This window comes from Tetrao urogallus (assembly GCF_951394365.1).
Source record: "Tetrao urogallus genome assembly, chromosome: 14".
NCBI classification, from domain to species: Eukaryota; Metazoa; Chordata; class Aves; order Galliformes; family Phasianidae; genus Tetrao; species Tetrao urogallus.
Window position 1 is genome coordinate 13698960 of NC_136827.1, and position 26277 is coordinate 13725236.

The 26277-nt window shown below is 44.0% G+C and overlaps 1 protein-coding gene across 1 annotated transcript in view; it reads left to right on the forward strand.

Annotated features, from left to right (window-relative positions):
• COL23A1 (collagen type XXIII alpha 1 chain) overlaps positions 1-26277 on the forward strand; it is a gene marked incomplete at both ends in the record, with an annotated part of 151066 nt that overhangs the window by 85269 nt on the left and 39520 nt on the right. Inside the window, 1 exon segment of the mRNA XM_079542266.1 lies at positions 23060-23104. Coding sequence (XP_079398392.1) covers positions 23060-23104 — 45 coding nt within the window.

The window sequence follows — 26277 nt, forward strand, 5'->3', positions numbered from 1 at the left end:
TGCAGAGCGCAGTTTGCGTCGCTGAGATATGAACGCTTTCTTTGCCGAGATGAGGATATTTGCCACAACGTCAAGGGAGATGCTGTTTAGCTGTTCTCTGCTTCCCACGAGGCACAGAGAACACCTTCTGTCCCAAGCATCTTAATTTTTCAGAGCAGTTTTTTCAGGCTTCCTATCCCTGGTTGTTGAATGGAGGAGATGTATAGGCTCTGGAAACTGATGGACTTGCATGTAGTTTGCATTTACTTTGTTTTTTTGCAAGAAGACATCTAATGTTTAACTTCCTGTAGAATTGTATGCTTTGCTCAGAGGAGTATGGAACGCTCGAGAAGTTTCCATGCTTCATTGTCTTTAATTTTTACCTGTTTCCACAAAGGTTTTACAGATTTCTTTTTTTAATCTGAGTCTTTATTGGGGCTGTAAATCACAATGCTTTATTGGGTTTCTTCTTTTTTTGTTTTGTTTTCATAAATACATATCATTGCCAACACAGGCAGACAGCTCCAGGATTAATAAAGGTGGAAGAGATGCAGGCTCTTCTACAGCCACGAATGTTTTCAGTTTATTTGTTGCTATTGAATTTGAACTTACTTTTCAATAAAGATGGAAAGGAAATGCTATTATTTTCCCACAAAATTGTGCCAGGAAATGAATTTGTTGTGATTTGGTTTCATCTTGGAAGCAGTGGTCAGAGCACTTATTGAACGTCTGCAATTATTACAGCTGTGGTCATCTTCCACGTGGCTCCAGAATGGGAATTGGGATCTGTGGGGATTCCTTGGAGGTGGCACTCCATGTCCTCAGGTCAGCCTGCACTCCCCTGCTCCTGCTGGAGGGGATGCTGAGCTCATTTCTTGCTCACTGGGTTTTATGCTGTGGATGCCTATAGGAATGGGCAGAAACTTTTTTTTTTTAATAGAAGCTGCAGCTCCTTTATATCCCGGTGTGATGTGTAAAACTCTACATGTGCAGGTACGTGGGCTGTGGGATGAGTCCACATCATCTGAAATTCAAGAATGCTTTTTATGGGACTTGAGTGAGGTTCTGCTCATCATCCAGGATCATTGTGCCTCTGTTGTAATTACAGTGTGACTAATGGGCTGAAAACACGACTTAGAATGGTTATATGGGAATTGTGTGGTTATATGGGAATTATGTTCCTTGGAATAAATGACTGCGGATAAAAAGCCCAAATGGAATCAAGGATGTAACATCTTGCAACAAAAAACATGCGTGTATGTGGTATGTTTGGATACAGAACTTCTCATTTTTAATAAAAGCATGCTCTTTTTTTCTAGTTTTCTTTCATTTCCTTCCCAGCACACCACATCTCTGTAGTGCTCCTTCCTGCAGCTCAGCTGTGCTGGATCAATACAAAAGATGGTGGAGGTCGTGTCAGACCATTCTCTATGAAACCAGCACTTTCGGGGACACACTTGTAGTGCAAATGGTAACACAAGATCTAGTTGCTTTTCTAAAATGCATGCACCAGCTGCACGGCCAGAAGCTTTCCAGATGGAAGCAGAGGGGGTCTGTGCTCAGGAGGTACCGGCAGTTCCCCACTTCCTCCCACTCCTCCATCAGGGCATCTCCAGACACCTGCAGAAAGCACAGTTCCTGAATCCAGTCTGGAATTGATGAAAGCAGCTTCATGGGCACCCGGTCCTTCCCCGTACTTGCCTTCCTTTGGCCTGCCCGCTTTTTCTTGGCTCGTTAGTGTGATGAAGATGCAGGTAGAATTTCTCTGCTGACTAGGGAGGGATTTCTATGCTTGGGTGCAGTGCAAAAAGCAGGTGGTGGGGAGGAGGAAGGCTGGGCTCCACCCTGGCGTGGTGCAGCTCTTATTTTGCAAAAAGATGCTGCAGTGCCTTGAAAAATCACAGCAGTTTGGTAAATGTTATCTGTTCTGCTTTAACTTGCCCCTGAAGCTGGGCAGAGGAGACCTCCCAGCTGCGGTTAATCCCCATGGTGAGACCACCCTTTCTCTTTTGTTTGAAATCCCTGAATTGGTAGATAAGGGTGGTGGCATCTGCAGCTCTTCGCTTTCTGGGCAGGCCCCTGTGGTGGTCCAGCAGATGTTGGGACCGGCAGGAGCTGCACGGAGGTGCACAGCTAAGTGAAACTGCTGGAAAAACTCTTCCCCACAGCGGGGCTCTCAGGACACTGGCAGTTTCCTGCATAAGTCATCCGGCCTTGCTTGGTCCTATTGATAATTTGTTTTTCTGTGCCTTTGAAATACAGCAGGAAGGTGTCAGGGGCTGTCCTTTTAGGTTCCTACCTGATGCCCTGAGGTTCAGAGCTGTAGCTGATGCTCTAAGGATGCACCTATCTAAAAGCCAATGAATAAATCTGCTGTCCCTGTGCAACTGGATCGGAGAAGTTTTGTGGTCTCGTACCCTTTTCCCACACTGAAGATGATTGTGGACATCTCTCCCCACTCGCACTCGTTACCGTTCATTGTGTATCAGCACAAAAGAGTTCTTAGCTCTGCTGGTTGTATTGACTGGAAGTTTGCCATCAGTATGGTAAGGCAGCTGTTTCTGGAGCAGTTGCTTGGGGGGCTTTGCATGTGTGTTTTGGAACTGCAGAGGATTTGGGGTTCTGTTTTTTAGCAGACTCGTAAAATTCTACCAAAGTCTTTAACATGGTGTATACTTTTAGCACTGCTGCTCTGCAGCTGTACAGTTATTGAAATGTTTTATTATTTTGATAACATTTTGAAAGGGATGTTTTCCTCCCAGCTTGAAGAAAATTGAATCCCCTTTGTGTTGTCTTATGGCCATGAGACTTTGGTAGCAAAGGCTTTGTTTCCTGTGGCCGATGGTGCAGGAGGGGACAAGCCCTGTACCTCGCAAGAGCTGTCCTTTGCAAAGACAGCCTAGCAGCACATTGATCTCAGTGTGGATAGGTTACTTGTGGTCATAAAGACTTCCAAGAAATCTGAAGAGATTTGTGCTGTTTTGTGCTCTGGCAAGGAGCAGCAGGTAACATATACTACAAAAATTTAAGAATAGTTTTTCGTAGACATCCTGGGAATTGTAAAGTTATAAGTTGAAGACCAATTTGTACTTGTTGATGAAAGAATTGTTGGTTTTCTCTGCCCGGTTTGATGATGTGGATACTCGCAATATCCACTCATTTCTTTTTATTTCCTTGCGGCTGGCCCTGATGTAGCCCACCTTTCTGTGCCCATTCCAGAACCACATCCCGACCAGGACTTTCCAAACTCCCTGCAGCTTTCAGGCACTCGGGTTGGGTCACTTTGGGGACTTTGAGTCACTGTGATGTTTGTTGGGCTCTGCCTGTGTCGTGCAAGGAGAGATTGACTTTGAAGTCACTCCTGGCTTGAGTTCTGTTGAGCAAACGTGGAGGGGGCCCTTGTTTTGTTGCTGTCCTTCTGGGTTATATTAGTTCATTCCTGGCATGGCGTGTCAGAGCGGCGCTTGATGGCTGACATAAAGGCCAGGCTTTTCTGTGCAAAGTGTGCCCTGTTGGAATGGGAATTCACATTATGAAGTGAAAAGAAGATCCCTTTTTAGTGCTTTGTCCTTTTTTTTTTTTTTTTTTGTCCTTTCTTAAAGGATGAATTTCCACATGTTTATGAAGAGCTTGTGTATTTGAAGGCTGTCTTTTTGCGAAGCAGGGTTGGACATGGCTCACTGAATGCCTGGAGAGCGAGGAAAAGGTCTCCATGCTGAATTTGGGTGCAAGAGTATTTGGTTTGAAGTGTAAACTAGAAGTTAGCTGAAGTACAAAATCTGAAATAGCAGAGTGAATCTTACTAAGGGAAAAATCCTTTGATGAGTTGCCTGTCCCTTCCTGGCTCAGGTGCTGGGAAGGAGCGTTGCCTTTGTAAGGCTGGGTGGTATGGTGAGCACATGTGTGTGTTAGTGTCTCGCCATTGTTAATGTGAGCATTTTTATTACTGTTTAATATTAAGCAGTTATTAAGCAGTCATTTGCACTACTCTCATGCCTCCAAGCTGCAGCTGAGAGCTGGATGTGCTTTTGTCCTTGGTTCAGCAGAGAAGCAACCAAGGAGCTGGGGCTGCTCTGCTCATTGGGATCCATTGGGGAAAGGCTCCATGCAAAGCCAAGGTCAAGGAGTAGCTTTAACACACATCTAGATCTTTGTCTGCTTGATTTCTTCCCTTGCTTCACCTTCCCCAGCAACACGTGAAAATAAGACACAAGATATGGATGTGGTGATCCTGTGGCTCCTTTGTTTTGGTTCTGTAGGCAAGCCAAAGAATTAATGAAATAAGTTCCTATAGCCACAATGAAAAATGGCTTGATTGCCAAGAAGCTGTCGTCCTAATGAACTTGGATAGTCTGTTTGTTGGAGACACCAGAAAATGGAAATGGGCTTGCATTGCTTTATTATATTCAAAAATAGACTTTAACTAGAACATTCTGTATTCTTTCCTGTTTGAGTAAAAACAGGGGCTGATGGAAGTTGAAAGCAGCAGATAAGCTGATGTGGAGACACATGTGGCTTCAAGCTAGTGTTTAAAAAGCAGAAAGACCATAATCAATTGAAGGTAAAAAAAGAAAAATGTTGATAGTAAATACTCCTGTTCTCGAGGCATCGTTTCACGTCGGTATGAAGACAAGTTTCTATTAACTCCAGATAAATTCTTTTAGTAATGTGCACCTCATGCAGAATGGATGTTTGTCACCGTCCATTTCTGTTACTGGGGAGAAAAAATGTGGAAGCATGTTGCTGTTTGAGTATTCAGGGCTTAATGTGAGAAAGCAATTCAATGTGGTCATCTGATGAAAATGCATTGCGCAGCCCATGTGCTGCTCTGGTTTTCAGTTGGAAAGGATCCATTTCCTTCATATCAATACTATAAGATTGAGAAAGGTCAGTTTTCTTTCTGAACACTGCTTTTTCCAGGGCTGTTCTTTGTACTTGGAAGGTGTTGTTTCAGTAAAGTAACTTAGATTCCCCTGTACGTGTGGGAGGCAAAAAGGACCAACTTTCTGTTGGTGGAAGGTTGGATGGAGTGTCTCTCATCTCTCTGGGGCACCTGTGAGCTGTTGTTAGCAGATAGACACCTGAAATGTTGAGGAGCTGTTTTCTATCTGTGAAATATGAATAGTGATATTGTACAAGTGTTCTTTGACCTCTTCCAATGAAACCCTCTATGGAAATTCCAGGAATGCAGTATCAAATGCTGCATTTAGCCTTTGTTGAAGACTGACTGTTATTTACAGGTTTCTTTTCTAGGTAGAATAGTTGGTGAAATTCATGTTTTTTCTACAGTATGTTCAGAGGCCAATTAAAAATGCCATCATATAATGACTAATACGTTAATATGGACTTTGTGAGTGATCTGAGGTGAGCAAATGGCAGGCAGTGAAGGGTCATCCAGAGCTGTGTCCCACAACTCAGCCTATCCTCCTGAAGGGAAGGCACTGTCAAGGTAGAGCTCACCAGGTCCAGAATGCAGCTGGGACTAGAAGGAGCTTCATTCCCACCATTAACTCAAAAATGAAAGCCTCCCAACTCCAGTTATTGGCCTTTTAGAACTAGTAGGATAGATGAATACATTGTGTTTTTGTTGCCTTTTTTTTTTTTTTTTTTTTTGTTAGCACAAAAAGAAATAAAATATGTTAATTAAATACATTAACTACATTGCATGCCCTCTTCTTTAGTTAAAACAAAACCAAAAGATTGTTCCTTAAATACATTTTTTTTTTTTTTTTATATGGCCCGAGAAAATTTGTTTTCACGCAGTGCAGCCCAGACAAGCCAAAAGGTTGGACAGCCGTGGCTCAGAGTCTGCATCACTAGGAAGTGGCAGCTTGATTGATTTTCTCTGAATTTTTGGGGATTGTGAAGATAAGACTGTCATGTAGAGAGATCCATTCAGACAGTGGGATGCATCAGAATGATGCACCAAGATATATAAACTTCAAGACTGAAATGAATTCAGAGATCCTGGGGAGATCCCACAGAGTGACCAGTGGTTTGCTGAAATGCCAGCTTTCTTTTTTCTTTTCTTATTTGTTTTTCCCCTGACCAGTATCTATTGGCTTTGAAGTAGCTTAGCTCAGGCCAAAATCTGTCGATGTTGGGAAATGAGCAGTTCTGAGGAAGGGAAAGCCTTTGTAGTCTGTTCAGACGCAGAAATTGAGTGGGCAGAATGTTTTCTTATTAATACTGTATTTCCAAGCCTCCAGCGTTTGGCCCTCAGCTTCTGCCAGGTTGCACTAAAACCCATGCTGCAATTCTGAGGGGCAGCCAAGCTAGGTGCATCCTCAATGAGAGATGATGGGAGGAGAGTGCTTCCCTCTGCTCCTGTATTGCCCGTTGGTTGTGTGTTGGGGTATCAACTCGTGGGCTGAAAGCTGATGGCTTTGAACATGCAAAACGTGGCCTCTCCTGGGTGCTGCATTGGTTAATTGGGCCTGTGACTGGCATCATGAAAGCCAGCTTTGGTTACAGCGTATGCATTTCTTCAGTTGATTGATCTGAAGGTCAGAAATTAAGAATTGTGCCATTTGTGGCTGACAGTTCACAGTTCATTCACGTTTTAGTTCCCAGCCTCATGTCCACAACTCTTAAAGTAGAAATAATGTTGGAAATGATAGATGCCATTCCTTGTTGCCATATTATTTCCAGTCTGTGGCATTGTGAGAAGCACCAAATCACCAAATATTGTGACACATGTTGAAAAGAGATAAAAGCAATATTAAATCCCATACTTAAAATGCTCTGTGAGATGAATAACACAACTCTGTATCCTGTAGCGTGAATCTTGCTGTGTCAGCAATGCCCTTGCAATTGGAAGCTGAAACTGATGCTATTTCTATCAGGGATTTAGAATTTTAACATTTCCCTGTAATACTGTGCTCCTTTCAATTTATTTCAAAAGAAAACACTACAGAAATTCAAATGCAAAACAGTCCGGATGTCATCTGGAAATTATTTGACCTCTTACATTGACTCTAAATGAAATCATAAACAAATAAACAAAGCTTCTTTCCAAAGATTAAAAAAACAACAACAACAAAAAAAACCCCGAAGACACTTCATTTAATAGCTGGGTTAAAAAACAATTTGAAACTCAGAGGAGAGTTTTGTGTGGCACAAGACTGGAAGGGCACATTTCATGTTATGGTGAGCAGGGATGCTGCTGTTTGCTCAGCATTAACCCTGTACCAGGGGAGGGGGGAATCCTTGTTGCGTTGCACAGCCCTGTGCTTCCTAAAGGTGGGGAGTTTGGGATCTTGGTACTCAGCTGCTTGGATGTCTTTGGGAGGCAGAGAGGAAAAGTTTTGCTATTCTGGAAAGAATGAGACCTTAATTCTGATATTTGGAAGTAGAATCTGAAGAACTTGCATCCAGAACCAAGTTTTTATTTATGCCTACGTCCCGCAGTTTGGGGCATGGGGCCGTTCTGCTTTCTTTGTGAGGTGTGGTCTCATTTCTCTCCTTATCTCCCCCAACAACATGAGGCACTGCTGTACGTCTTTGGACGAAGCACTTTAGATGTAAAATGGGAGAAGTAGAGCTTTGTTTATTGTGCTGCAGGCAGCTGGTTAGGATGCCATGGGGGCCTAATACAGTAGTTCTGCAGATAACTTTTTCAAGGAAGCCAGCCTGGTTGGGAGGCGTGGAGGGTTTCCATACATCCTGCCATGAAGACGATCAGGATCCTTCAGCATCTTTATGGAGATCAGAGGAGGAGTGATGGGGCAGCACTGCTGATGGCTGGTCAAAGTGAGGTCCTGTTCAGCCCCAAACTACCAAAGATTTATTTGGGGCAAGAACATAGGAGTCTCAATGGGTCCTAATGTCCAACTGTTCTTGAAAATATATTTCCTCCCTTTTGAAAATTTGTGAATTTTCTAACAACCTGCATGGTTGAATGGGCTAGTTGTACAGAAATAGGTCTTTCTGTTATGCAGAGAAGCTGTAGTAGGTGATCTGTGTTTTTGGTCCAGTTGACAAGAGCTGCTTTGAGGTTAGTCTTCAAGTCTCCAATGTACCACAAGCATAGAGGCTCCCTGGGGCTTGGGCAGTTGGGCAAAGCAGATTTTTTCTCCAGAGGTGGTGATGTCCATGCACTCATGTTTGATTACTTATGTGTTTCTGTTAAGATAATTCAGCCAACACACCATATAGCAAAGGGTGATAGAAATTGAGGAATGTGGATTTTTTTTCTTGGCAGGCTTGAATCTGGCTTGGAAACGTTTCAGGAAAAGGATTAAATCTTGCCACTCTGTGGGTCAGGGTTGGGATCATTGGCAGAGGTAGAGAATGGCTGAACTGGGATCAGTGTGGCACAGAGGAGAATCTGGGGCTGCTGTTGGTGAGGGTGGAAACGCATAGGATGAAATGTGCTTGAGGCATTTCCAAACTGGCCGGGCTGTTTCCAGGAGCCTTGAGCTTTTTGAGTTTGTTTCCCTGTGGGATGGGAAGGGATGACAAAATTACGTGTGCAGTGTGGGTTTCTGCCCAAGGTTGAGTGGGAGCACAAAAACACCCTGAGCTTGTTCAGTTCTGCTTGCTTTGCTGTTTGGGGGGGCTCAAATACCTGAAGTCCCAGGAGAGAAAACTGACTTTTTGCCCCACTGTTATTTGCTTTGTGAAATTATCCTGCTTGTCATTAGTTGGCCTGGTTTTGTGCAATGTGTGCATTGTATGCAAATTATTATGGTTAAAACAATGTCAAACAGGCTTACATTTGAGAAAAGCTAATATTTCTCTTGGCAGATCTAATGTCCTCTGCTCCCTATGTGCTGAATTAATTTCTTCTCTTGCTGCTTGTGTGTCACAATAGTGTCCGAGTGACCTGCTGAAAGGGCTCTGCTTTCTCACAAAGGTGGAAATTCCTTTTTTAAAAATGCATATCAGATATGTGACCGCTTCCAGAATGAGATATCAAACCAAAAAGAAGAAAATTAAATTAAACATCTTAGGATACCAAAATAATGAAGCAAAACAAAAAAAGGCCTTAACCTCATGTCTGGGTTTCCCTGGCTTGCTGTGCTGGGAGGCTCAGTGCTGGGGTGTGGGATGGGTCTGAACTGGGGCTTGGTGCTCCTGTCCCTGTTGCCAAGTGCCCCAGTAGTGGGATAAAAAGTACATTCAGGATGCTGTTACCCAGACTCCATATGCATATAGCAATCAATATTTTTGGATGTGCAGCAAAAAGTGTCAACTTCATCCTTGGTCAGTAAGTGCTGAAAATGGAGAAGGTGCTCTGTGGGTGTTAATTGCTCCCTCTAATGTTGGGTCAAAGGATGCTGCTAATGCAAAGCTTCAGTAACAAAGTGGTTTTCAGCCGTTGCTCCAGCAGTTCTATTTCAGTATCCAGTAAGATGGTGCAGGTTTGTCAGGTGTAAAAGCATCAGTCTGGTTTTGCAGGAGCTGGCTGAGCAGTGGCTGTGTGACCAGTGTGAGTGACATTGTGGCCCTTCCAATAGGGGCAGAGTCACCAGTGCCCTTGGTTCAGCTGCATGGAAACGGCAAAGCAGCACGGATTTTGCAGTTGCTTGAAACTGAGAATTTTGTGAAATGCTTCTAACTTATTTGTGCTATCTGGGCAACAAACCTCCTTGAGTTTCCTTTGTTCTTGGGCTCCATCACTGCCCGCTGTAAATGCAGGGCAATCAGCACATCCTTTGGATTTCCAGGTTTATGGTGCTTCAGTGAAGGCAATGATGTGTGTCCCAGAGGACACCACAGTGGATCTGGGGTGAGTGCAGGAGCTGGAGGTGGCACTGGACTCTGTGGCTCAGATTTGCTAGAGCAGGGACAGATCTATACACACAAAAAGGTCTTGTGCTGAACCCATCTGTTATTCCTGTGTTTATTTCTCATTCTATCAACTTAAGTCCTGTTTCTGGCAATTGTTTATTTGCTTTGGGCAGTTATAGTTACATTAGTGTAAATATTTTCTAGTGATTGTCAAGTGGCCAGTTTACTTTAGTTTCTTGCAATTTCCTGCTATAATTAAAGGAAAATAAAATAAAAAATTATAAGTTTGGGGGTAAAAAGAAAAAAGCAACCCTGCAGAAAGCTTTGCCTCAGGCAGAGTTAATACCTCTGAAGTGTAAAAAGGGCTTTTCCAGGAGGTGAGAACTGAAAAGTGCCATCCACAGGGCTGCAGGAAGCAATCTTTGGTGGCATGGCAGTGGCACCATGAAATAAATCTGCATGAATCGCTGCTGCTGGAGTTAGTGACCATGGGAAACTTCTGGTCATACCCTCGTTCTGTTTATCCTCTTCTCTGTTCCATCCGTTTCCTATTGAAACTCATTTTTGTTGTTGCATGGGTGGATCAGATAGCGTCTTTGGACCAGGAGTTTTGTATGTGTGCAAAGCAATTCGTGCATTTGTCTGCAAAACATGCAACAGTCTGCTGGTTGCTATAACAATAATGGCATAACATAGTCAGAGCTAGAGCCATGCTGGGTATATGGAAGCTGGGAATTCCCCTTTCTCCATTGCACAGATACCCATCTTCCTAAGTGCTTTCTCCAGTTTTCCATTCAGGTCCTGCATGGAGGGGCACAGCTGGCTCTGGGATGCCTGACTTGTGCAAAGTGCACTGCTCTTGTAGTGAGACGAGTGAGGGCTGGATCTCGTTAATGTTACCAAAGCCACTTTTCAATATGAGAGCAATTAATAAATGATTACAGAAAAGAAATGCAGCATTTGTTCCCTGATCCCTGTAAATAAGGTAATTGCCTTCTCCAGAGGGAACAGAGCTGGCAGGGGTTTCAGAGGGAACCATTGAACTGCACTGTTTGTTTGACATGTATTTAATGGTTTACCAAGCAAAGTCAGACAAATGGAAACTGACCTGTCAGTCAGCAGCTCACCTCTGCCTGTTCATGGCCCCTGTCATTCAGAGCTATAGCTGCTCTCCTCTGTGGCCCTGCAGCTGCTGGGGGGGTGTGGGGAGCGCTGGCAATAATTTGGGGGTTGAGACTTTCTGACTTTCATGCATCTGACACGCAAGTTGGTTTGGGTTTGGTTATTTTGGTTGGTTTTTTGTTGTTTTTTGTTTTGTTTTGTTTTGTTTTTTTTTTTGGGGGGGGGGGGAGGGAGGGAATCTGGTTTGTTCATGGATTTACGGGGAGCATTTGCAAGATTTGCTCTGCTTTATGGTATTACAGCAAATGTAAATGTGTGTAATTCAACAGTGCCGGAGGAATATGAAGGTGGAAAATGGCTTTTTTTGGCAGTAGGAAGATTTTAGAACTGTGAGAGGAGAGCAGGACAGCATTATAACTGCTAGCTCTTCTCACAGAGATAAAATAATCCTGCCTTGTGCCTTCGAGGGGTGCATGTGCTGTGCTGGGGCTGCAGCCCTGGGAATGGAGAGCCATAGAACTGAGAGCTGTGCAGCCCGTCCTCCACTCAGATGGATCTTGTTTTAGCTCCAACACAAGCAAAAAAGATAAGAAACAGAAACATCAGCGCGAGAGCGGTTTGACAGCCAAGTTATGCAGAAACCAGATGGCATTCCTCATGTTTTTCTTTCACCTCAGTAACACGGGTTATTCCACCTATCTACCTCTGGGGAGGGAAACACCTCCCTCTCAAGCCAAGCCTAATGGCACTGAATTCCTGGCTGGTTGCAATGGGCTCCCTGGGTGCAGGTCAAGCAGATCCATGCAACCGCTGCTCAGTGTGCAGCACTGACTTACAGATGTGTCCATTGACTTCTGAGAGCTCCCTGTTGCACTTCTAGGTGTTCTGTGCTGGAGGCAGGGAAGCACCTTTAAACATTTCACAAAATGTACAAGGGGAAATATTTGGGTCTGGATTTTTCTTTCAGACCAGGCACCATTGCACGGCGCTCCTGAAATCCCTCTGGGTTCCATCCTGTAACGCAAACTGGCTGTGCCCTGCACAGCTGGGGATGCGGTAAATGCTGAAAGGCTGGTCGTGATTAATGACTAATAATCAAATGACAGCAACCCAGTTCTTGGAGGGATGAGTCAGATGTGCTAGAAACTTTTCATCTGCAGGGGAGAGAAGTAGGGGCTGAAGCAGTGGTTTGAAAATGTCATGATCTCAGAAAAGACTGCTACCAGCGTGCAGGACTTTTCCAGGATACAGATGCACAGACCCAAAGACATGGCAGATGCAGATAATGAAGGCCAGACTGGCTTCTAGCCGTTCATTGTGGCCTCATGGATCGTGGTTTAGAGAGCAAAAGTGGGAGGCTAGAATCTAGATACGGTTTCTTTTTTTTTCTGATGTTCAGCACTAATTTCCAGCTATTACAGTCTCATACGTGGTTAGCTGCCCTTCCAAAGGCTTCATTTATCTCTGTTTCAGAATTCAGCAGCAATATATCTATATTCATGCAGGACTCTCAAGGTTTCTACTTTAAGTACTTTTAGATCCTCAGGTGAAATTAGATCCAGTTCTTCAGTCATTTAAAAGCGTATCCTGGAACCCAGAAGACAAAATTGAAAGCAGAATCCAGCTTATTGTGTTGTGTTAAACTGAAGTCTGATTTCAGTTAAGATCTTGGCAAGATGTGGTGATAGGCATCGCGTAACAATCAATGAAAGATGAAGGCCAACCCCACTGCCCTGCTTTGGGGAGGGACCTGCCCACTCCTCTGGCTTTCAAGAACCAGGTAGGCTTGGAAAGGCTTCTTTTAATAATGATAATAAAGCCTTTGTGTGATTACAGAAATGTACGATTGGGAAGATAATGGCTCACAAAATGGCTCAAGCTGGTGTATCTGGGGAGTGAAATCTCATGTCCTGGCACTGTTTTGCAAACAGGATCTCTTACCGCCGTCTCACCTGTGTCCCTGTATCAGCAGCTCTGGACGTGTGGTCCCACTGCTGTGCTTGTCCCTAACATCAAACCAGAGGTGCTGGGCGCCTTGTGTGTTTCCCTGCTTCGTTTCTCTGAACTTGTTTCCTGTTTGATATGGTATTTTGCACTGTTTTTCTCAAACTTGGCCGCTTAGGTGTACAAGTGGAAACCGATGGTAGCATCCAAACTTAATAACATATTGGATAGCTTGGCTCACAATAATTGCCTCTTTCTTTTCATCTTATTTCCATGTTTAAAGAACAACAGTACCTCATCTCCTTAAAACTCTGAACCCTGTCCCTGGATATCTTTGCTGATGCCAAGCAGTGATCCAGCATTTGTTCAGCTGATCTCCGAGATCTGCAGATGGCACAGAAGTGAGGGATCTGCAGCTAAAAGGTTGCACCTTCAGTATTGTCAGAAATAAGTTAAATTTCTTGTTTGATCCCCGAGATGCTTTTTGCTATTAAGAACAACTCATGTAGTTCCTAAATGCCTTTCTATCCCATCAAACCTGCACTTCTCCCCCCCCCAATTTTTCAAAATTGGAAAAGAAAATGCATTACTTTACAGATGACTGGAAGCTTGGAGCTGAAAACAGTCTAAGTACCCTTGAAAAATGCATTTGGGAATGAATTAAGCATGTAGAAGAAGCAGCTGAACAAAGTCAATCTCTCCACTCTGGCTTTGAGCTGTTTGCAAGACTGGTGATTCTGAAGCAGCCAAATAAAACAAACGATTCATCAAAAGAGATTCATCAAGTAAGCAAATGGAAGCAGTTAAACAAATACGGCAGTAATTTTGATAATTGAGAAACTAATGTGCATTTGCAGGGCTCCTCAGAACACCTCTCGTCTTGGAAAGCTGGGAGCTTGGAAGCAGCTTGATGCAGTGTGCTGGCCCAGGAGAAGACTTCAGTCTACAATGAAGTTGTTACCAAAACGTTCCCCAGATGTGTGAGCAATAGATCATCCCCTCCTCGCCCCGAAATAAAAACAACCACTGTCACTGAATCTGGGCCAGACCAGACCCCAGGCACGGTAGAAATGAGTTCTAACAGAGTTGGCCTTAGCAACTTCTGTTGTTGTTGGCTTGTGCCGTGTCTTTCATTGTGCCTGCTCCCACCTGGTGCCAACCACCAAGGCATGGCGCGTGCCAAAGAAATGTCAGCATGCTTTCTGGTATCTCAGCTATGTTTCTGTGCATGCCGACGCACCTATTTGTCTTCAGGCCTTCCTACAGCTGTTTTGTGCTCAGTCTTATTGCTGGCTGCTCAGTGCCCGTATTTAGCCTTCAGCAAGCTGTCAGCCCCACTGCCATGTCAGCAGTGAGCATTGTGGCTCTACAGCTGCTCACCTTTGTTGCCTTTCCTGCTGATGGCAATTGCAATTAATTGTAAATCAATTCTTCAGGTGCAATAGCAGCTGGCACGAGTGCTGCTCTTCAGTTAGTCAGAAATTGCTTTGATAGACCAGAATTCCAGCATGTGGCTGCCGAGACCCCAGCGTGTTCCTGCTGGAAGCTGTGCAGCACAGGTCGGATACAGCAGTAAAAGGGCTCACACTGTTTGATGGTTCGCACTTGCTACCACTCTTCCCAAGAAGTGAATATGGCTGTAGCACGTGTTGGTTGTGTCTGTATAATGGAAACTGTATTATCCATAAAAGTTCATCTGTTCTTTGGTTGGAAGGATCTCGGGTGGGTGGGAAAGCTGTTTGCTCTCAGCAAAGCCAGCGCCTGCCCAGGGCCGTCAGAGAAGGCGGTTGTACCTTTAATTACATCCTCCAAAGAGGAGAAGCTTGGTGATAAAAATGGAGCGTGGTGAAAACTCGTGGTCTAAGTATTGCATTTCAACAGAACAAATGCAGCGTCTCTACAAAGAAATACCTTTTCTCCCCCTTTACATCTCTCTAAAAATTTTTCGTCACTGATTTCATTGCATTATCAGGACTAAAATGAGAAACATTGCTTACGAGCAAATATAGCATTTGAATATGGGCCAGAAATTCCTTTTACAGTATAAGCTTTTGTGTGAAATAAAAGCCAAACAGCTGCTCACAGCTGAAGTCTGAGTAAGTGATCTAATGCTATTGCTCTGGTCTCAAATTTGAGAGTAAATTGTTTCTTTGCCAAAGACATTGTGCCAACCTACCTGGTCCCAATTTGTGAGAACAAAGTACGTTATTTCTGCTGCTCTGGGGGTGAAATCATTTTTATTTGACATTTTTTCCATCGTAATTTCAACCCTGATGTAGGAAGGCTCCATAAGGCTGAGACTCTTCTCCCCTCTAGTTCTCCAAGTTATGCTTGAGTAGGATAATGCCTCTATGACAGGCCAGTCCAGCATGATGTATGGGTGTATTTAATATATCTGGAGAATCTTTTTTGGCCATTCATGCAATTGGCTTTTGATATTTTGCTGTTGTTTTCTTAAATCTTCTTTTCTCAAGTCTTCTGTCCTTACTTCATCTCCTGCTTCTTTTGCAGTGCTCTTCCTTAGCTGTTCTCCATGCTTTCCCATGTAAACCTCTTCCCAAGAGCTGACCATGAGACCACCACAGCCTGAACATTGAGCTTGTTGACATCAAGGCTTTGCCCTTAGGGAAGAGCTTAACTGGGGACAAGGTAGATATTAAGATACCCAAGTGGCTTCACTAAAAATATCTTTGAACTTTGAAAGCTCCTTAGTAGAGAAGATAACCAGGAGCTAATAGATGCAGGACAGTTGTTTTCCAGTTGTCTAATTCTCCTCCATGCAACCACCACACCTGTATGTTACTGGGAGGCTGGAGGGAATGTTTGAAATAAAGGTACTGTGCCTCAGAGGTGCTTTAACTTTAACTGGTGCCTTACAGGCTTTAGGAAAATGGTGGAATTTACCAAGAAGGGAACTTTCCTATCAGTAGAAGGGACATAATATTTTGCTACATGCCTGTTAGACATGGGTTCTATCTGTTAAATCTACCGCTGTGTGCTTGCCTGCTCACAAAAGGTTTTAATTTCCAAAGAATCTAAAGAAATTGCTTCATGCTCACTGAACTGTGCTGTGAGTGTACTGTTAGGGCTTAAGTTCCTGTAAGGTTTATTGCAAATGTATGGACAAGAAGGGAAGGAAAAGCCCCATGGTGAAGACGTGGTGACATCCTCTCCTGTGATGGCAGCTGCCTTAGCTGGTAGCCAGTGGTACAGGTGGATCTCAGAGCAACTCCAGACTTGTTGTAGGGCAGAACAGAGGATTTATTAAAAACAAAAGCTTGAGGCATGTGCTGTATTTAGAAGTTTGTGTTATTTATTGAGCGTTTTTCTATTTAAAGAAAAAAAAAATGCATCTTTTAAGAGTTTAGATGTGTTGCTGTGATATGCACAGTTGTAAAAATAAAAGAAATATGATGGTCAGAGAAAACGGGTTAAAAACCCCTGAGGCCACCTAGTCTGTTTCCTGCATGCGTTAAGTGGTCTGCCCAATTTGCATGGTGCTTTTACCTGCATTTCAGCTGGCTCCCCTTCCATCCCACCAGCTGCTGGGTAGATGCTTTCCTGATAGCGAGCAGCATCATTTTGCATCTGTTGCCACCATCATCAGACAAATCTCCAGCTCTCCAAGGTCGCAATAGTGTTAATAATAGCCCTTTCCTGCGTGCTGAGTGGCATTTTAATAGCGTTACTCTGAGTACCTCTCCGGGCGTTGTTCCAGGAGAGCAGAGTTCCTGACAGCTGAATCATGTTTCCTTTAAATTACATTGTCAAAAAGATTGTTGTTCTTGTGTGTTGTGACTGGCACCAGCAGTAAATTGGGTAACATGCAGTTGGATACCACCTCCTGCCCTATTCTGTGCTGCAGCATCATTTATCTGGCAAAATTCTCTCCCAAAACAGTATTGTGGTTTTCTGGCTTCAGAGGTTTGCTGGTGGCAAGCTTGAATGTAAGGTTTTTCCAAGGAAATGTTAGCAGGTGGATGTATCCCAATGTGCTTTTGTTTGTAACTGCATTTATTTGTGCCTTGGGATCAGATACTCTACACTGGACAAAATTATTCTGAAGCAGCCAACATAATGTCCACAGTTTAGGGGTTTATTTGTGTAATGCTGCTATCGTTGTGATAAAATCTGATTAATTTCTTTCCTGCTTGGTGCAGCTTTGGGTTTTTACTTAAATTTCACAAAGGCTTCATCAACATCAGCATGTTGCTCATCACCTCATTGCGTCATTGGAGACGACAGGATTTTGGGAAGCTAAACTGATGTAATACAATTAGGTTTTCAAAATCAGTCATTGAAATCAGTCAACAGTGTTTGCTTCTGGCCAAGTTCAGCTTAAAAATAGAAACTGCAAATGGCGCCGGTAGTCACTTCAGAGCAAAACTTGAATACTCAGTTGTTCTTTCTTTAGTTTCCCTTGGTCTGCAGTGTTTGCTGGAATATGTGTGTGTTGGTGATTGCTTACTTGCACAACCATGCAAGAGAAGGTACTTTTTCTTGTATTTATTCCACTTGGAAGGACATGGTTACGTGGGTTTTGTTTGGCTTTTTCTTCCATTAAGGTGAACTTTTGCTCTGTCACTTGAAGCGTGCAACAGCATGGAATCTTGGTCTGAAGATGATGCAAGCAATGAAAATAGGAAGAGTTCCCAGAGATGGCTTACATCTCTTTGATGTGTTATTCTTGTCGTTGTGACTTGTCATAGTGCAGTGCTGGATCAGTTTTGAGCAGGAAAGCTTCAATTTTTACGTTAACGTTGATTGGTCACGTGGAAGCTAAATTTGTTGGCAATGTTAGAGTGATTGCTGTAGGGTTGATCTTGTGATCAGCTGGGCCCAATCACTCACTTGCTTTGTGGTTTGCATATGGCAAATTACATGCTTGCTTTTAGGAAGCTGAGAAAGAAGGTGTGGAAAATCCTGCCGAAATGAGGCACTGACCGCAGCCTACATCTTCAGAGGTGCTCACATTCATCTTTTCCAGCCTTGGTGATTCTATGGGAAGTGGTTTATTGGGAAATATTGGTGATAGGTGGATGGTTGGACTGGATGATCTTTGAAGGTCTTTTCCAACCTCGGTGATTCTATTCTTTAACTTTTAAATACAAAGAATATGATTGTTTGCTTAAAATCTACATGGTATGTATTTCTTTGTGTAGTTACAAGGATCTTTTTCTACGAGAAACTGTTACTCAGCTGTTCTCAGATTCTTGCCTTGCCATTTTCACTTTTCCTGTAGTTACTGCATGTTGAGTAACATGGGAAATGACAAAGAACACTTTAGTTTTTGCTGTGGGATCCTGGATCTGGAACAGCTAATTCCGACTGCAGATAATACTCATTAGCTTTGAGTACTTCAGTGCTCTAAAAATGCAATTCATCAAAACCCAAGTACTTTGTGTCAGATCTGAATGTTGCACTAGAGATTTTGTAATCCAACATGTCAAACTTGTTTAAATGTGAGATTGTAACTGAAAACCAAAGGAAGCAATAAGTGCTTCATTATCTTGCTTACCTTAAGGAAGTGTCTTGCAGTTCTTGGGGGAAAAAAGAGAATAGGTGCTTTATTGCAAGAAATGCACAGCCATTCCCTATGCTGTAGGGGTATTCCCAACATCTGTATGCATTTCTTATTATCGCAGGCAGGCTGGTACTTTGGACAGATTTATTGATGCAAGCAAAGCAGTACTGTACACCGTAGATAATTGAGCATCCTGGTCACCAGGGACTGCTTCAGTACTGGTGATTTGCTTCTTCCAGGAGGTGGCTTTGTGTTTGCAAATGTTTTAGCAGAAAAAAGCCAAGGTGCAAATGCTTCCTGAAAAAGCAGTCTTTGAGGGTATGTTTGCTCATCTGTTGTGGGTAACAGGCGGGTGAGTGATGCTTTAATTTGCCTGAAGATGCTATAGTAAGGCTGATGAATTTCTACCAAATGCTATTGGAGGGCTCCAGTGTGAGTGTCACTTTGCTCCTCTTCTTCAGCTCTACCACCGAATGGTTTTCTAGTTTGCATCCATTGCAGATAAAGGAGTCTGTTTATTTGCTAGATTCATGTTGATGAAACTCTGCCTGACTTGACTGAACACATACCTCGAGAAGCCCGATTTGTTCAACTTTTCTCAGAGGTTGGAGTGTGTAGGAGCATATGGGTGCAGTGAACAGAGACAGCCACCGTTCTCATAAAGCAACGCAAAGCCCTGCGTGTGTGTGCAAACATTCGTGCTTACACTCTGAAAGCTTTTCAAAGCTACCATCTCTGTCCAGGATTTGCACCAGTGCAGATGTGGGTAGCTGAAATCTGCCGTGTAAACCTTCCTACCTTGCATATGGCAGCCTACACAGCTGCCAAAACATGCATCCTCTTGTTTTAAAAATAAAGTGGGGTGTTCTCCATACATCTGCTCCTGCCCTGTGCTTTGCTGCAGCTTTGCCAGGGTATTATCAGAAAATGGCCTGAGTAAGCCCAGCCATAACAAAGGGAAAAAAATTCCATGTTTGATGTAAGTGCAGTTGTGGCTGTATTCCAGTCACTTCTTAATTTATATCTCAAATTCAGTTTATCTTCATGCCCTGGTGACTAAACAAAAGAGCTGTATGCACTTGACTGTTTGAAGAAGCTGTCTCTGGGTGTGAGGAAAAAGGGGAAAATGATTTAGGAGTGGGGGTGGATTCGGAATGCTCAGCATATGGCACAGTCTCAGTTGCTGTAAATGAAGCACAGTCGGCACTTCAATTTGTTTCTACGTTTATTTTATATATATTTATATATATATATAATTTTACTCTTTGAATGGTCTTGAATATTATTTTTCCTTCTGCAACAAGGATCCAACCATGGGAAGGGAAACCTTTGTTGGCTGCAATTAACAAAAACACTTAAGACCAAAGGCAAATTTGGGATATTTAAAGAGCTGTGCCAAACCAAATTGAATGTACCTCATGTGCTGGCATCACTGGTGTCATTGGTGTTGGTGGTCATTAAATTTGGGATGTAGACTCTCTGCCATATCTTCTTGGAGTGGTTTATCTGTTTTCCCCCCCCCAGCTCCATGCCCCATCTCATCCCCCTCACTGGTATCCCCTCATTTTAGCTCAGCTGTTGTTAAAGAGGAGTTTGTGGGTGTAAATTTCTGGTGCAAAGGTTCTGGACTGCTCCAGGTAAAGCATAGCCGCAGATGTGCTGCCCAGCTGCTCCAGTTTGGTTCGTGGAGCTCTTTTCTTCTCTGAGATTGAGCACAGCTCCCCAGCATGCAGCATCCTCCTCCTTGCATCCTCGTTCAGGAAGGTCTGCATGAAGGTACGAGAAAAAAAATAATCCTTTGCTTTTTTCTGTATCTTGAAAGCAACTGGCTTGCATATTGAACTGTGAGGAGGTTTTTCCACTGTAATAACCAGACGTTGCTTTCTGGGTGGCTTTTCTACTAACATAGAGCATAGCCAAAGATTTCAGAGTTCTTGGGGTCCTTGGACCAAATTTGAAATGAATCTGATTGGATTTTTTTTTGTTGTTTTTATTTGGAAAACTGTGGGTGTTTCTAATCTTTGTCTGGTATTTGCTTTGAGTCTTTGGGTCCGTTGGAATCCAAAGCCAAGAGGGTTCATGCAATATGTTGTGACCCAAAACTGTTTAATCTCAGTTCCGCGGTCTCAGAGTCTGCAGCCCAACCTGAGTACCTGATGAGTATCAGCTGAGCAAGCATTGCAGGGGCTGACTTCTGTCCATGAACCATAAAGCTTTTCCCCAGGGAATAAGAAAGTAAATTGGCCTTTGTGCAGGAACAGCTCGAGTAGGGCTGCAGTCTCAGTGCTCTACACCAGACCCTGCGGTACGCTGCAAAGGTCTCCTGCCTTCTAAGTAAAGCCATATGGGGAAAAAAATACCAAAAAAAAAAAAGAAAGAAAGAAAATTGCTTTTCTGAGTGGCCGAACCAACCAATTTGTTCAAGCTATTCTTCTGGTTGACTCATTTTCAATGGGGGCTTAGGGGGGAAGTAATTTCATTGAAGACAACTTGAAAACTGCCACAAGGAGAAGGGGAAACAATCTGAATGACTTCGAGCTCATGAAAATTAAACATTTTAAGAGTGCCAAGCATGTGAGTGGGAGAGCCCTCCAAAACGGTATAAAGCTTAATCCCGTGTATAACGTGGGTTAGAGGCGATGGCATCTGGAGAAAGAATCTCTGAATGTACCTTGGTGCTTCTGGCTGAGATCACAGTATGGTGTGGCTTTGCTGGGCTGTGATGTCGGGCACTTTTTCATGCTGGCATTTAAAGCTCACCTTCATTTTGGTGAATACCAACTTACCTAATGTCCGACTGTGACATAGGCGGTAATTTGCTCATAAAGTTGAGGTGATAGCTGGTTATCCCCCTAAGTCTGACTATGTCCAAATTGTTTTAATTTTGATGACAGGCAACACACATGGTGCATTTTACATATTAGACCTGTTTTCCTGGTATTGATAGATTACAGAGTGAGTAGAGCAGCCCAATTGACGTTGGGTAAATTAGTTCAAACAGGATTAATTTACAGCTGAGTCAGTGCAGTCTGTTTACCAGGAACCTTTAACCTTTTTGAGCATCTATTCCTTAGGTGCACCTATCAGCTCTTTCTCATGATGCTTCCTAATAGCAATGCATTTCATGCTTTTCCTTTGTGTTACTACATCTGTCATCTCAGTGGAAAGCTCACGGTGTTGTCAGAAGTGGCATGCTGTGCTCTGGATTAGGGCTGTTTAGCTTGAACGTGACAAGTTGTTTAAAAGCAGACTGCTTTATGCTTCGGATCCATTCTCCTCTCCAAAACTGTCTCTCGTAAAAATGTAAATAAAGAACTCCCAGTGCTGATACAGAGGAGCTTGGTATGGTCAGAAGAAAGGCTCAGCGATTACCCAATTGACGCTAATGCAACATAAATCTTAATTATATTGAACAAGCATCAAACTGCGAGATCTTAGGAGATGGAGTCATTAGGTAACGGCTTACAGCTACCATTTATCTTCAAACAAATTCCCTGGCCTCCTTAATGCCCTTTGTAGTCTCCTGAAGGGGTCTGAAAGGAGATGTTCTGTGTGCTCTGCCCAGTGCTCTGAAGTTGGCCCTGCAGGACGTGCTCTTCTGTCCCCTGTGCTGAGAGGAGGTCAGGATGATGCTCAGGGAGGCTGCACACCTGATGGCACCCGCATCACAACGGGGCTGTGAGCTGCTGCCAGCGGTGCTGTGGATAAGGCGTTCTCTCATTCAGCCTCCAATGAAGTTCTCTCTCATCTGAGACTGTTTTGTAGTCAGATGTCCATTGGCAGCAGGATCCTAGCCCTGGTTTTCAAAATACATTTTTCCAGCCTTTCCAAATTCACTTTTTTTTAATTTAAAGTCTGCAAATGGAATGGAAGGCAAATCTGTCTTTGTTCTCAGCTTTCATTTCTCTCAGTGGGTGCTGTACTCATAGTTCCAAGCTTTACTTATTATTACAGATCTCCTTCTGGAAAGGAAAGGTCACAGAGAATATACTGCACGATGTAGAGGTGTGAAGGAGTAAGAAATCCCTTTACATTTAAAACAGGTTTATTTTTTTTAAAAGGCAATCTTTGCTTTCTCACAAGTTTCTCACATTTGCCATCCTGAGAGCCTGAGCTCCAGACGTTCACCCTTCACCACCACACCTGCCTTTAGTTAGCTGCAAGCACCACTACCAATATACCAGGTGCTTGCTTCAAAACTCAGCCTTTTCCTCACAGGGCTCTGTGAGGACATCCCCTGCCCCCTGGGTGCTCATAGGGGAGGCTGCTGCTGTGGAGTTTTTTTCACCTTTTCATAATGATAGGGGAAAACGGAGAGAAAGGGTAATTTCCATCAGTAGGCTGTTACGTGGGAACTCCTGACTCAGATTAGTAAGAAAAGGTTCCCATTCCTCACTTGGATCATTGCTGTCGTGTGTGAAACTGCAGCAGCCACTTGTGTGGTGCACGGATTGCCCAGAACTGCAGCTGCGCCGCAGAGCACAAATCTGTATGTAGTTTCTACAACTTTCTTCTGAGTTTTTGGAGCCCAGATCTCTCTACCACATTTCACGATGACTTCAAAAATTCCTTCCTACCTTGTCTAGGTGCATCTCTCTCCCCTTTTTCACTGTACTGATGTACTTTGTGCAGGAGGCTGGCAGCCTTGTGCAGGTGTCTGTGGGAGGTGAAAAGAGGGGGGGCAGGCAGTGCTTTGGGTGCATGGGGCAGAGCTCACAGTTTGCCCATCTCTAACCCTCAGCTCTCTTTCTACAGGTCCTCCAGGGAGGCGAGGGAAGCCCGGACGGCGTGGAGAGCCTGGTAAGCACTGCAGTCACCCCCTGGTACCGATGCTGTTATGTGTCTTGTGGGCTGGCTCCTGCTCAAACCCAAGCCTGCCCGATGGGAACCTGTATCTTTGCTAAGTGTTTTGGTTCTGCATCTCTGTCATTTTGCTGTCTGGTGGATTTTCTTTTGTGTTGTGAATTGGGAAAGCACTGATCTTGTGTCAGCAGGAGAGCAGGGCTCTTCATGTTCTGCTCTTAGGTTTGAATGTGGTTGGAAAAGGGAGAGATGTGGATTGTGTTGCTCTTTTAAGGAGAACGGTTGCACCTTGTTGAAGGAAAGTACCCAGAAAGGCATGTCAGAGACCAACAGATGAAGTTTTATACTCCTCATCTTTTAATAGCCGTTGAGTCTGAGTGAATGAATGTGGACCAGGCAGGTTTTTTCTTATCCAGGAGGATAAGAACAGCAGCTCTCTGCTGCTGTTGACTACAGTAGATAAACTACTGCGTTTTCTAAAAGCATAACTTTATGGCCAGCCATTTCTAATGTTTTTTTTTTTCTTTGTTTTAACTATGGGGAGAGGGAATCAGGCTGCTGGTGCTGCGGGCCAGGAGCTGATCTCTGCAGAGGGCAGGCAGGCATTTCCATTCCTTTCATTGGTGCCATCTCACTGTGTGTTTCTGAGGCATCTTTGCTCACAAAGCATCAGGGATTCCTTGCAGCCAGGGCAGGGATACTGCTCTCATGGTGACAATGGCAGATCGCAGTCCATTTCACCAAACCCCATTTTCCCAGCAGTTGGGCTGTAGGAACGGCCACCAGCTGGCTTTGATTTTCATGTTTGTTTTTAAGCATCAGAGCACTCTTGAAAGCCCTTAAAGGATACAGCATTCAACCAAGGGCAGCTGGCAAGGACTGCCGTGAATTTGGTACATTTATACACATATTCATGCAAGCATTTCCAAGGTGCTTCTAGCCCTTATCAAAATTTAGCAGCGCCAAATGTGAGTATGCCTTCATGTTTCATTTGTCGTCTTGCTTCAGATGAGAGCTTTTGAAGGCTGCTCTGGTTATGCCACAGCACATCCACAAGTGCTCTGTGAGCAGATTGGCACAAGGGTGGAGTCCCTGAGTCCTGCTTGTCCCAGTGCCCTCAGGACAGTTGTGAGGATAACTCCTTGATGAACTCCAAGCAAATGTGGAAGGCAGAGTGATTTGTGTCATCAACACTGCTGTTGGGTTGTGGTTTCTGAAGGTTTTAACATCATGTTGCAGCTGTCCATGCATCCCATTGGAGAAGCAGAAAGCTGCTGGTGAATCAACACAGGACCAACAGGAAAGTTATAAGAAGTTATAACATATTTAAAAAAAACCAACAGTTACTAATAACATGCATCTTTTCTCAACTTTTATGCAACTGAGAAGAAAATCAAGAGGAGTGGGGTGTTGGAGGAGAAAGAGCCACAGAGCACATGCTGGCAATGGGCCTTGGAACTGATTTCCTCTGCAGCAGTAGGCTGGCAGCAGCAAACACCTGTGTGCACCAACACACACACACACACACTCAGTGGGGCAAAGCAGTTAAATCTGTGTAATGCAGGGCAGCCCCGAGGCCTGCTCTGCTGCAGATAGAAACATGGAGAGCAGACTTCCCTCCGTATGTTGCTTTTGGCCGAGCTGCCAGATGTTTGTTTTCATAGATAGCTTGAATATATATTTCTATATTTGAGAACCTGACCACACATAAACCAGGTTCTTGTTCCTTCACTGCAGCTGATAAATGCGAATAAAACACTGTTTGCCTAGCATGATAGCATCCATCCCCAGGGGCCAGATGTGGTTATGGTCTTACAGCCTGCAGACACTGTTGTCAAGCCAGAAGGTGCAGTGCTGGTTCCAGCCCTGCCAAAGGGAGAGCTTTTCCTGGCAGTTCTTAAAATGGTAACATTGAAAAAACCTTTCTGATTCATGTTGAAACTTTCAATCTGTATCTCTTATAAACAAGCAGAGAAACCTTGAAGAGATCATCCTGTCCCTTTTCAATCGCACTCTTCTGTTGATTTAAACCAAGACTCAATTTTACTTTTTTCTTTGGCTCTGATGGATTCGGATCATAAAGAAAATTAACCTAACAGCTCTCCGTTTCTCTAAGAATTCATCATCTTGAAAGCACGCTGAGGCAACTGCTGTGCCACAGGAAGGCGCTGTAAGAGATGAGCTTTAAACCAACTCTGAAAAAAAGTGAGCCGTTTGGATTTTGAAACAGGGCAGACGTGTCACACGCTCTTCAAGAAGGGTGTAAAACATTGGGGTAAACCACTGGCAGTGGCTTGAGCATCGTGATCCCTTCACCTCCTCGCCGACCACAAATGTGAAGCTCAGATATTTGGGGAGCGATCCTGCGGCTGTCAGCCCTGCTAAACAAACTCAGAGTTATGGAGGCGAGCGGTGCTGTCTGACCCGCGGTATTTACGCGAGCGGCCATCTGGCCCTGGGAATCTCCACTGCAGCTCCCGCAGGGACCGGCTGATGCCACGGGGCATGTGTGCATCTTGGAGCAGCACAGCGTGGTCCTGGCTGTCCTTGTTCTGCTACAGCACAGCCCCAGATCCACGGAATGGGGCTGACTGCTGCACGCCAGCTGCTGCTTGTCCATTGGAAATAAAGCGTGGCATGGAAGGCCTTTGTGCATCTGTCCTCAGGAAGTGTTGGTGCATGAAAAGAAAGATGCATTTTAATTAATGCAACCTTATGTGCAGTTTGCAGCCTTCTACAAGAAAAATGTGGAAGACTTTGAACCTTTTGCTGCTGTGGTTATTCCGGACAGCAAGCCTGCACATCTGAGATACAGTTTTCTTCTCATGCTAAACTCACCTTCAGAGATGTCTTCGTGTGAAGTAAGAGCTGGTTCTGGACGTTTTCTGGATGCAAGCCTCTGATTCTGACAGCAGTAGCGTGGCTGCTTTGGGCACAGGAATTGCCCATGTGGGTACGCCTGGAGAGGGGCTGTTATTTGACAAAGTGCTATTTCATTGAGAAGCGTGGGTAAAAGCTGCTGTCTCTGGCTGCAAGTTTTGTTTACAGGAATCTTGTGCTTCAAAAACACTTCTAGGGAAAAGGTTTTGAAATTTTGAAATGAGATAAAACAGCCTTCACCCCCACCCTCCCTTGTTTCCAAATTTACATTTCACTGCAGTTGTTTCTTT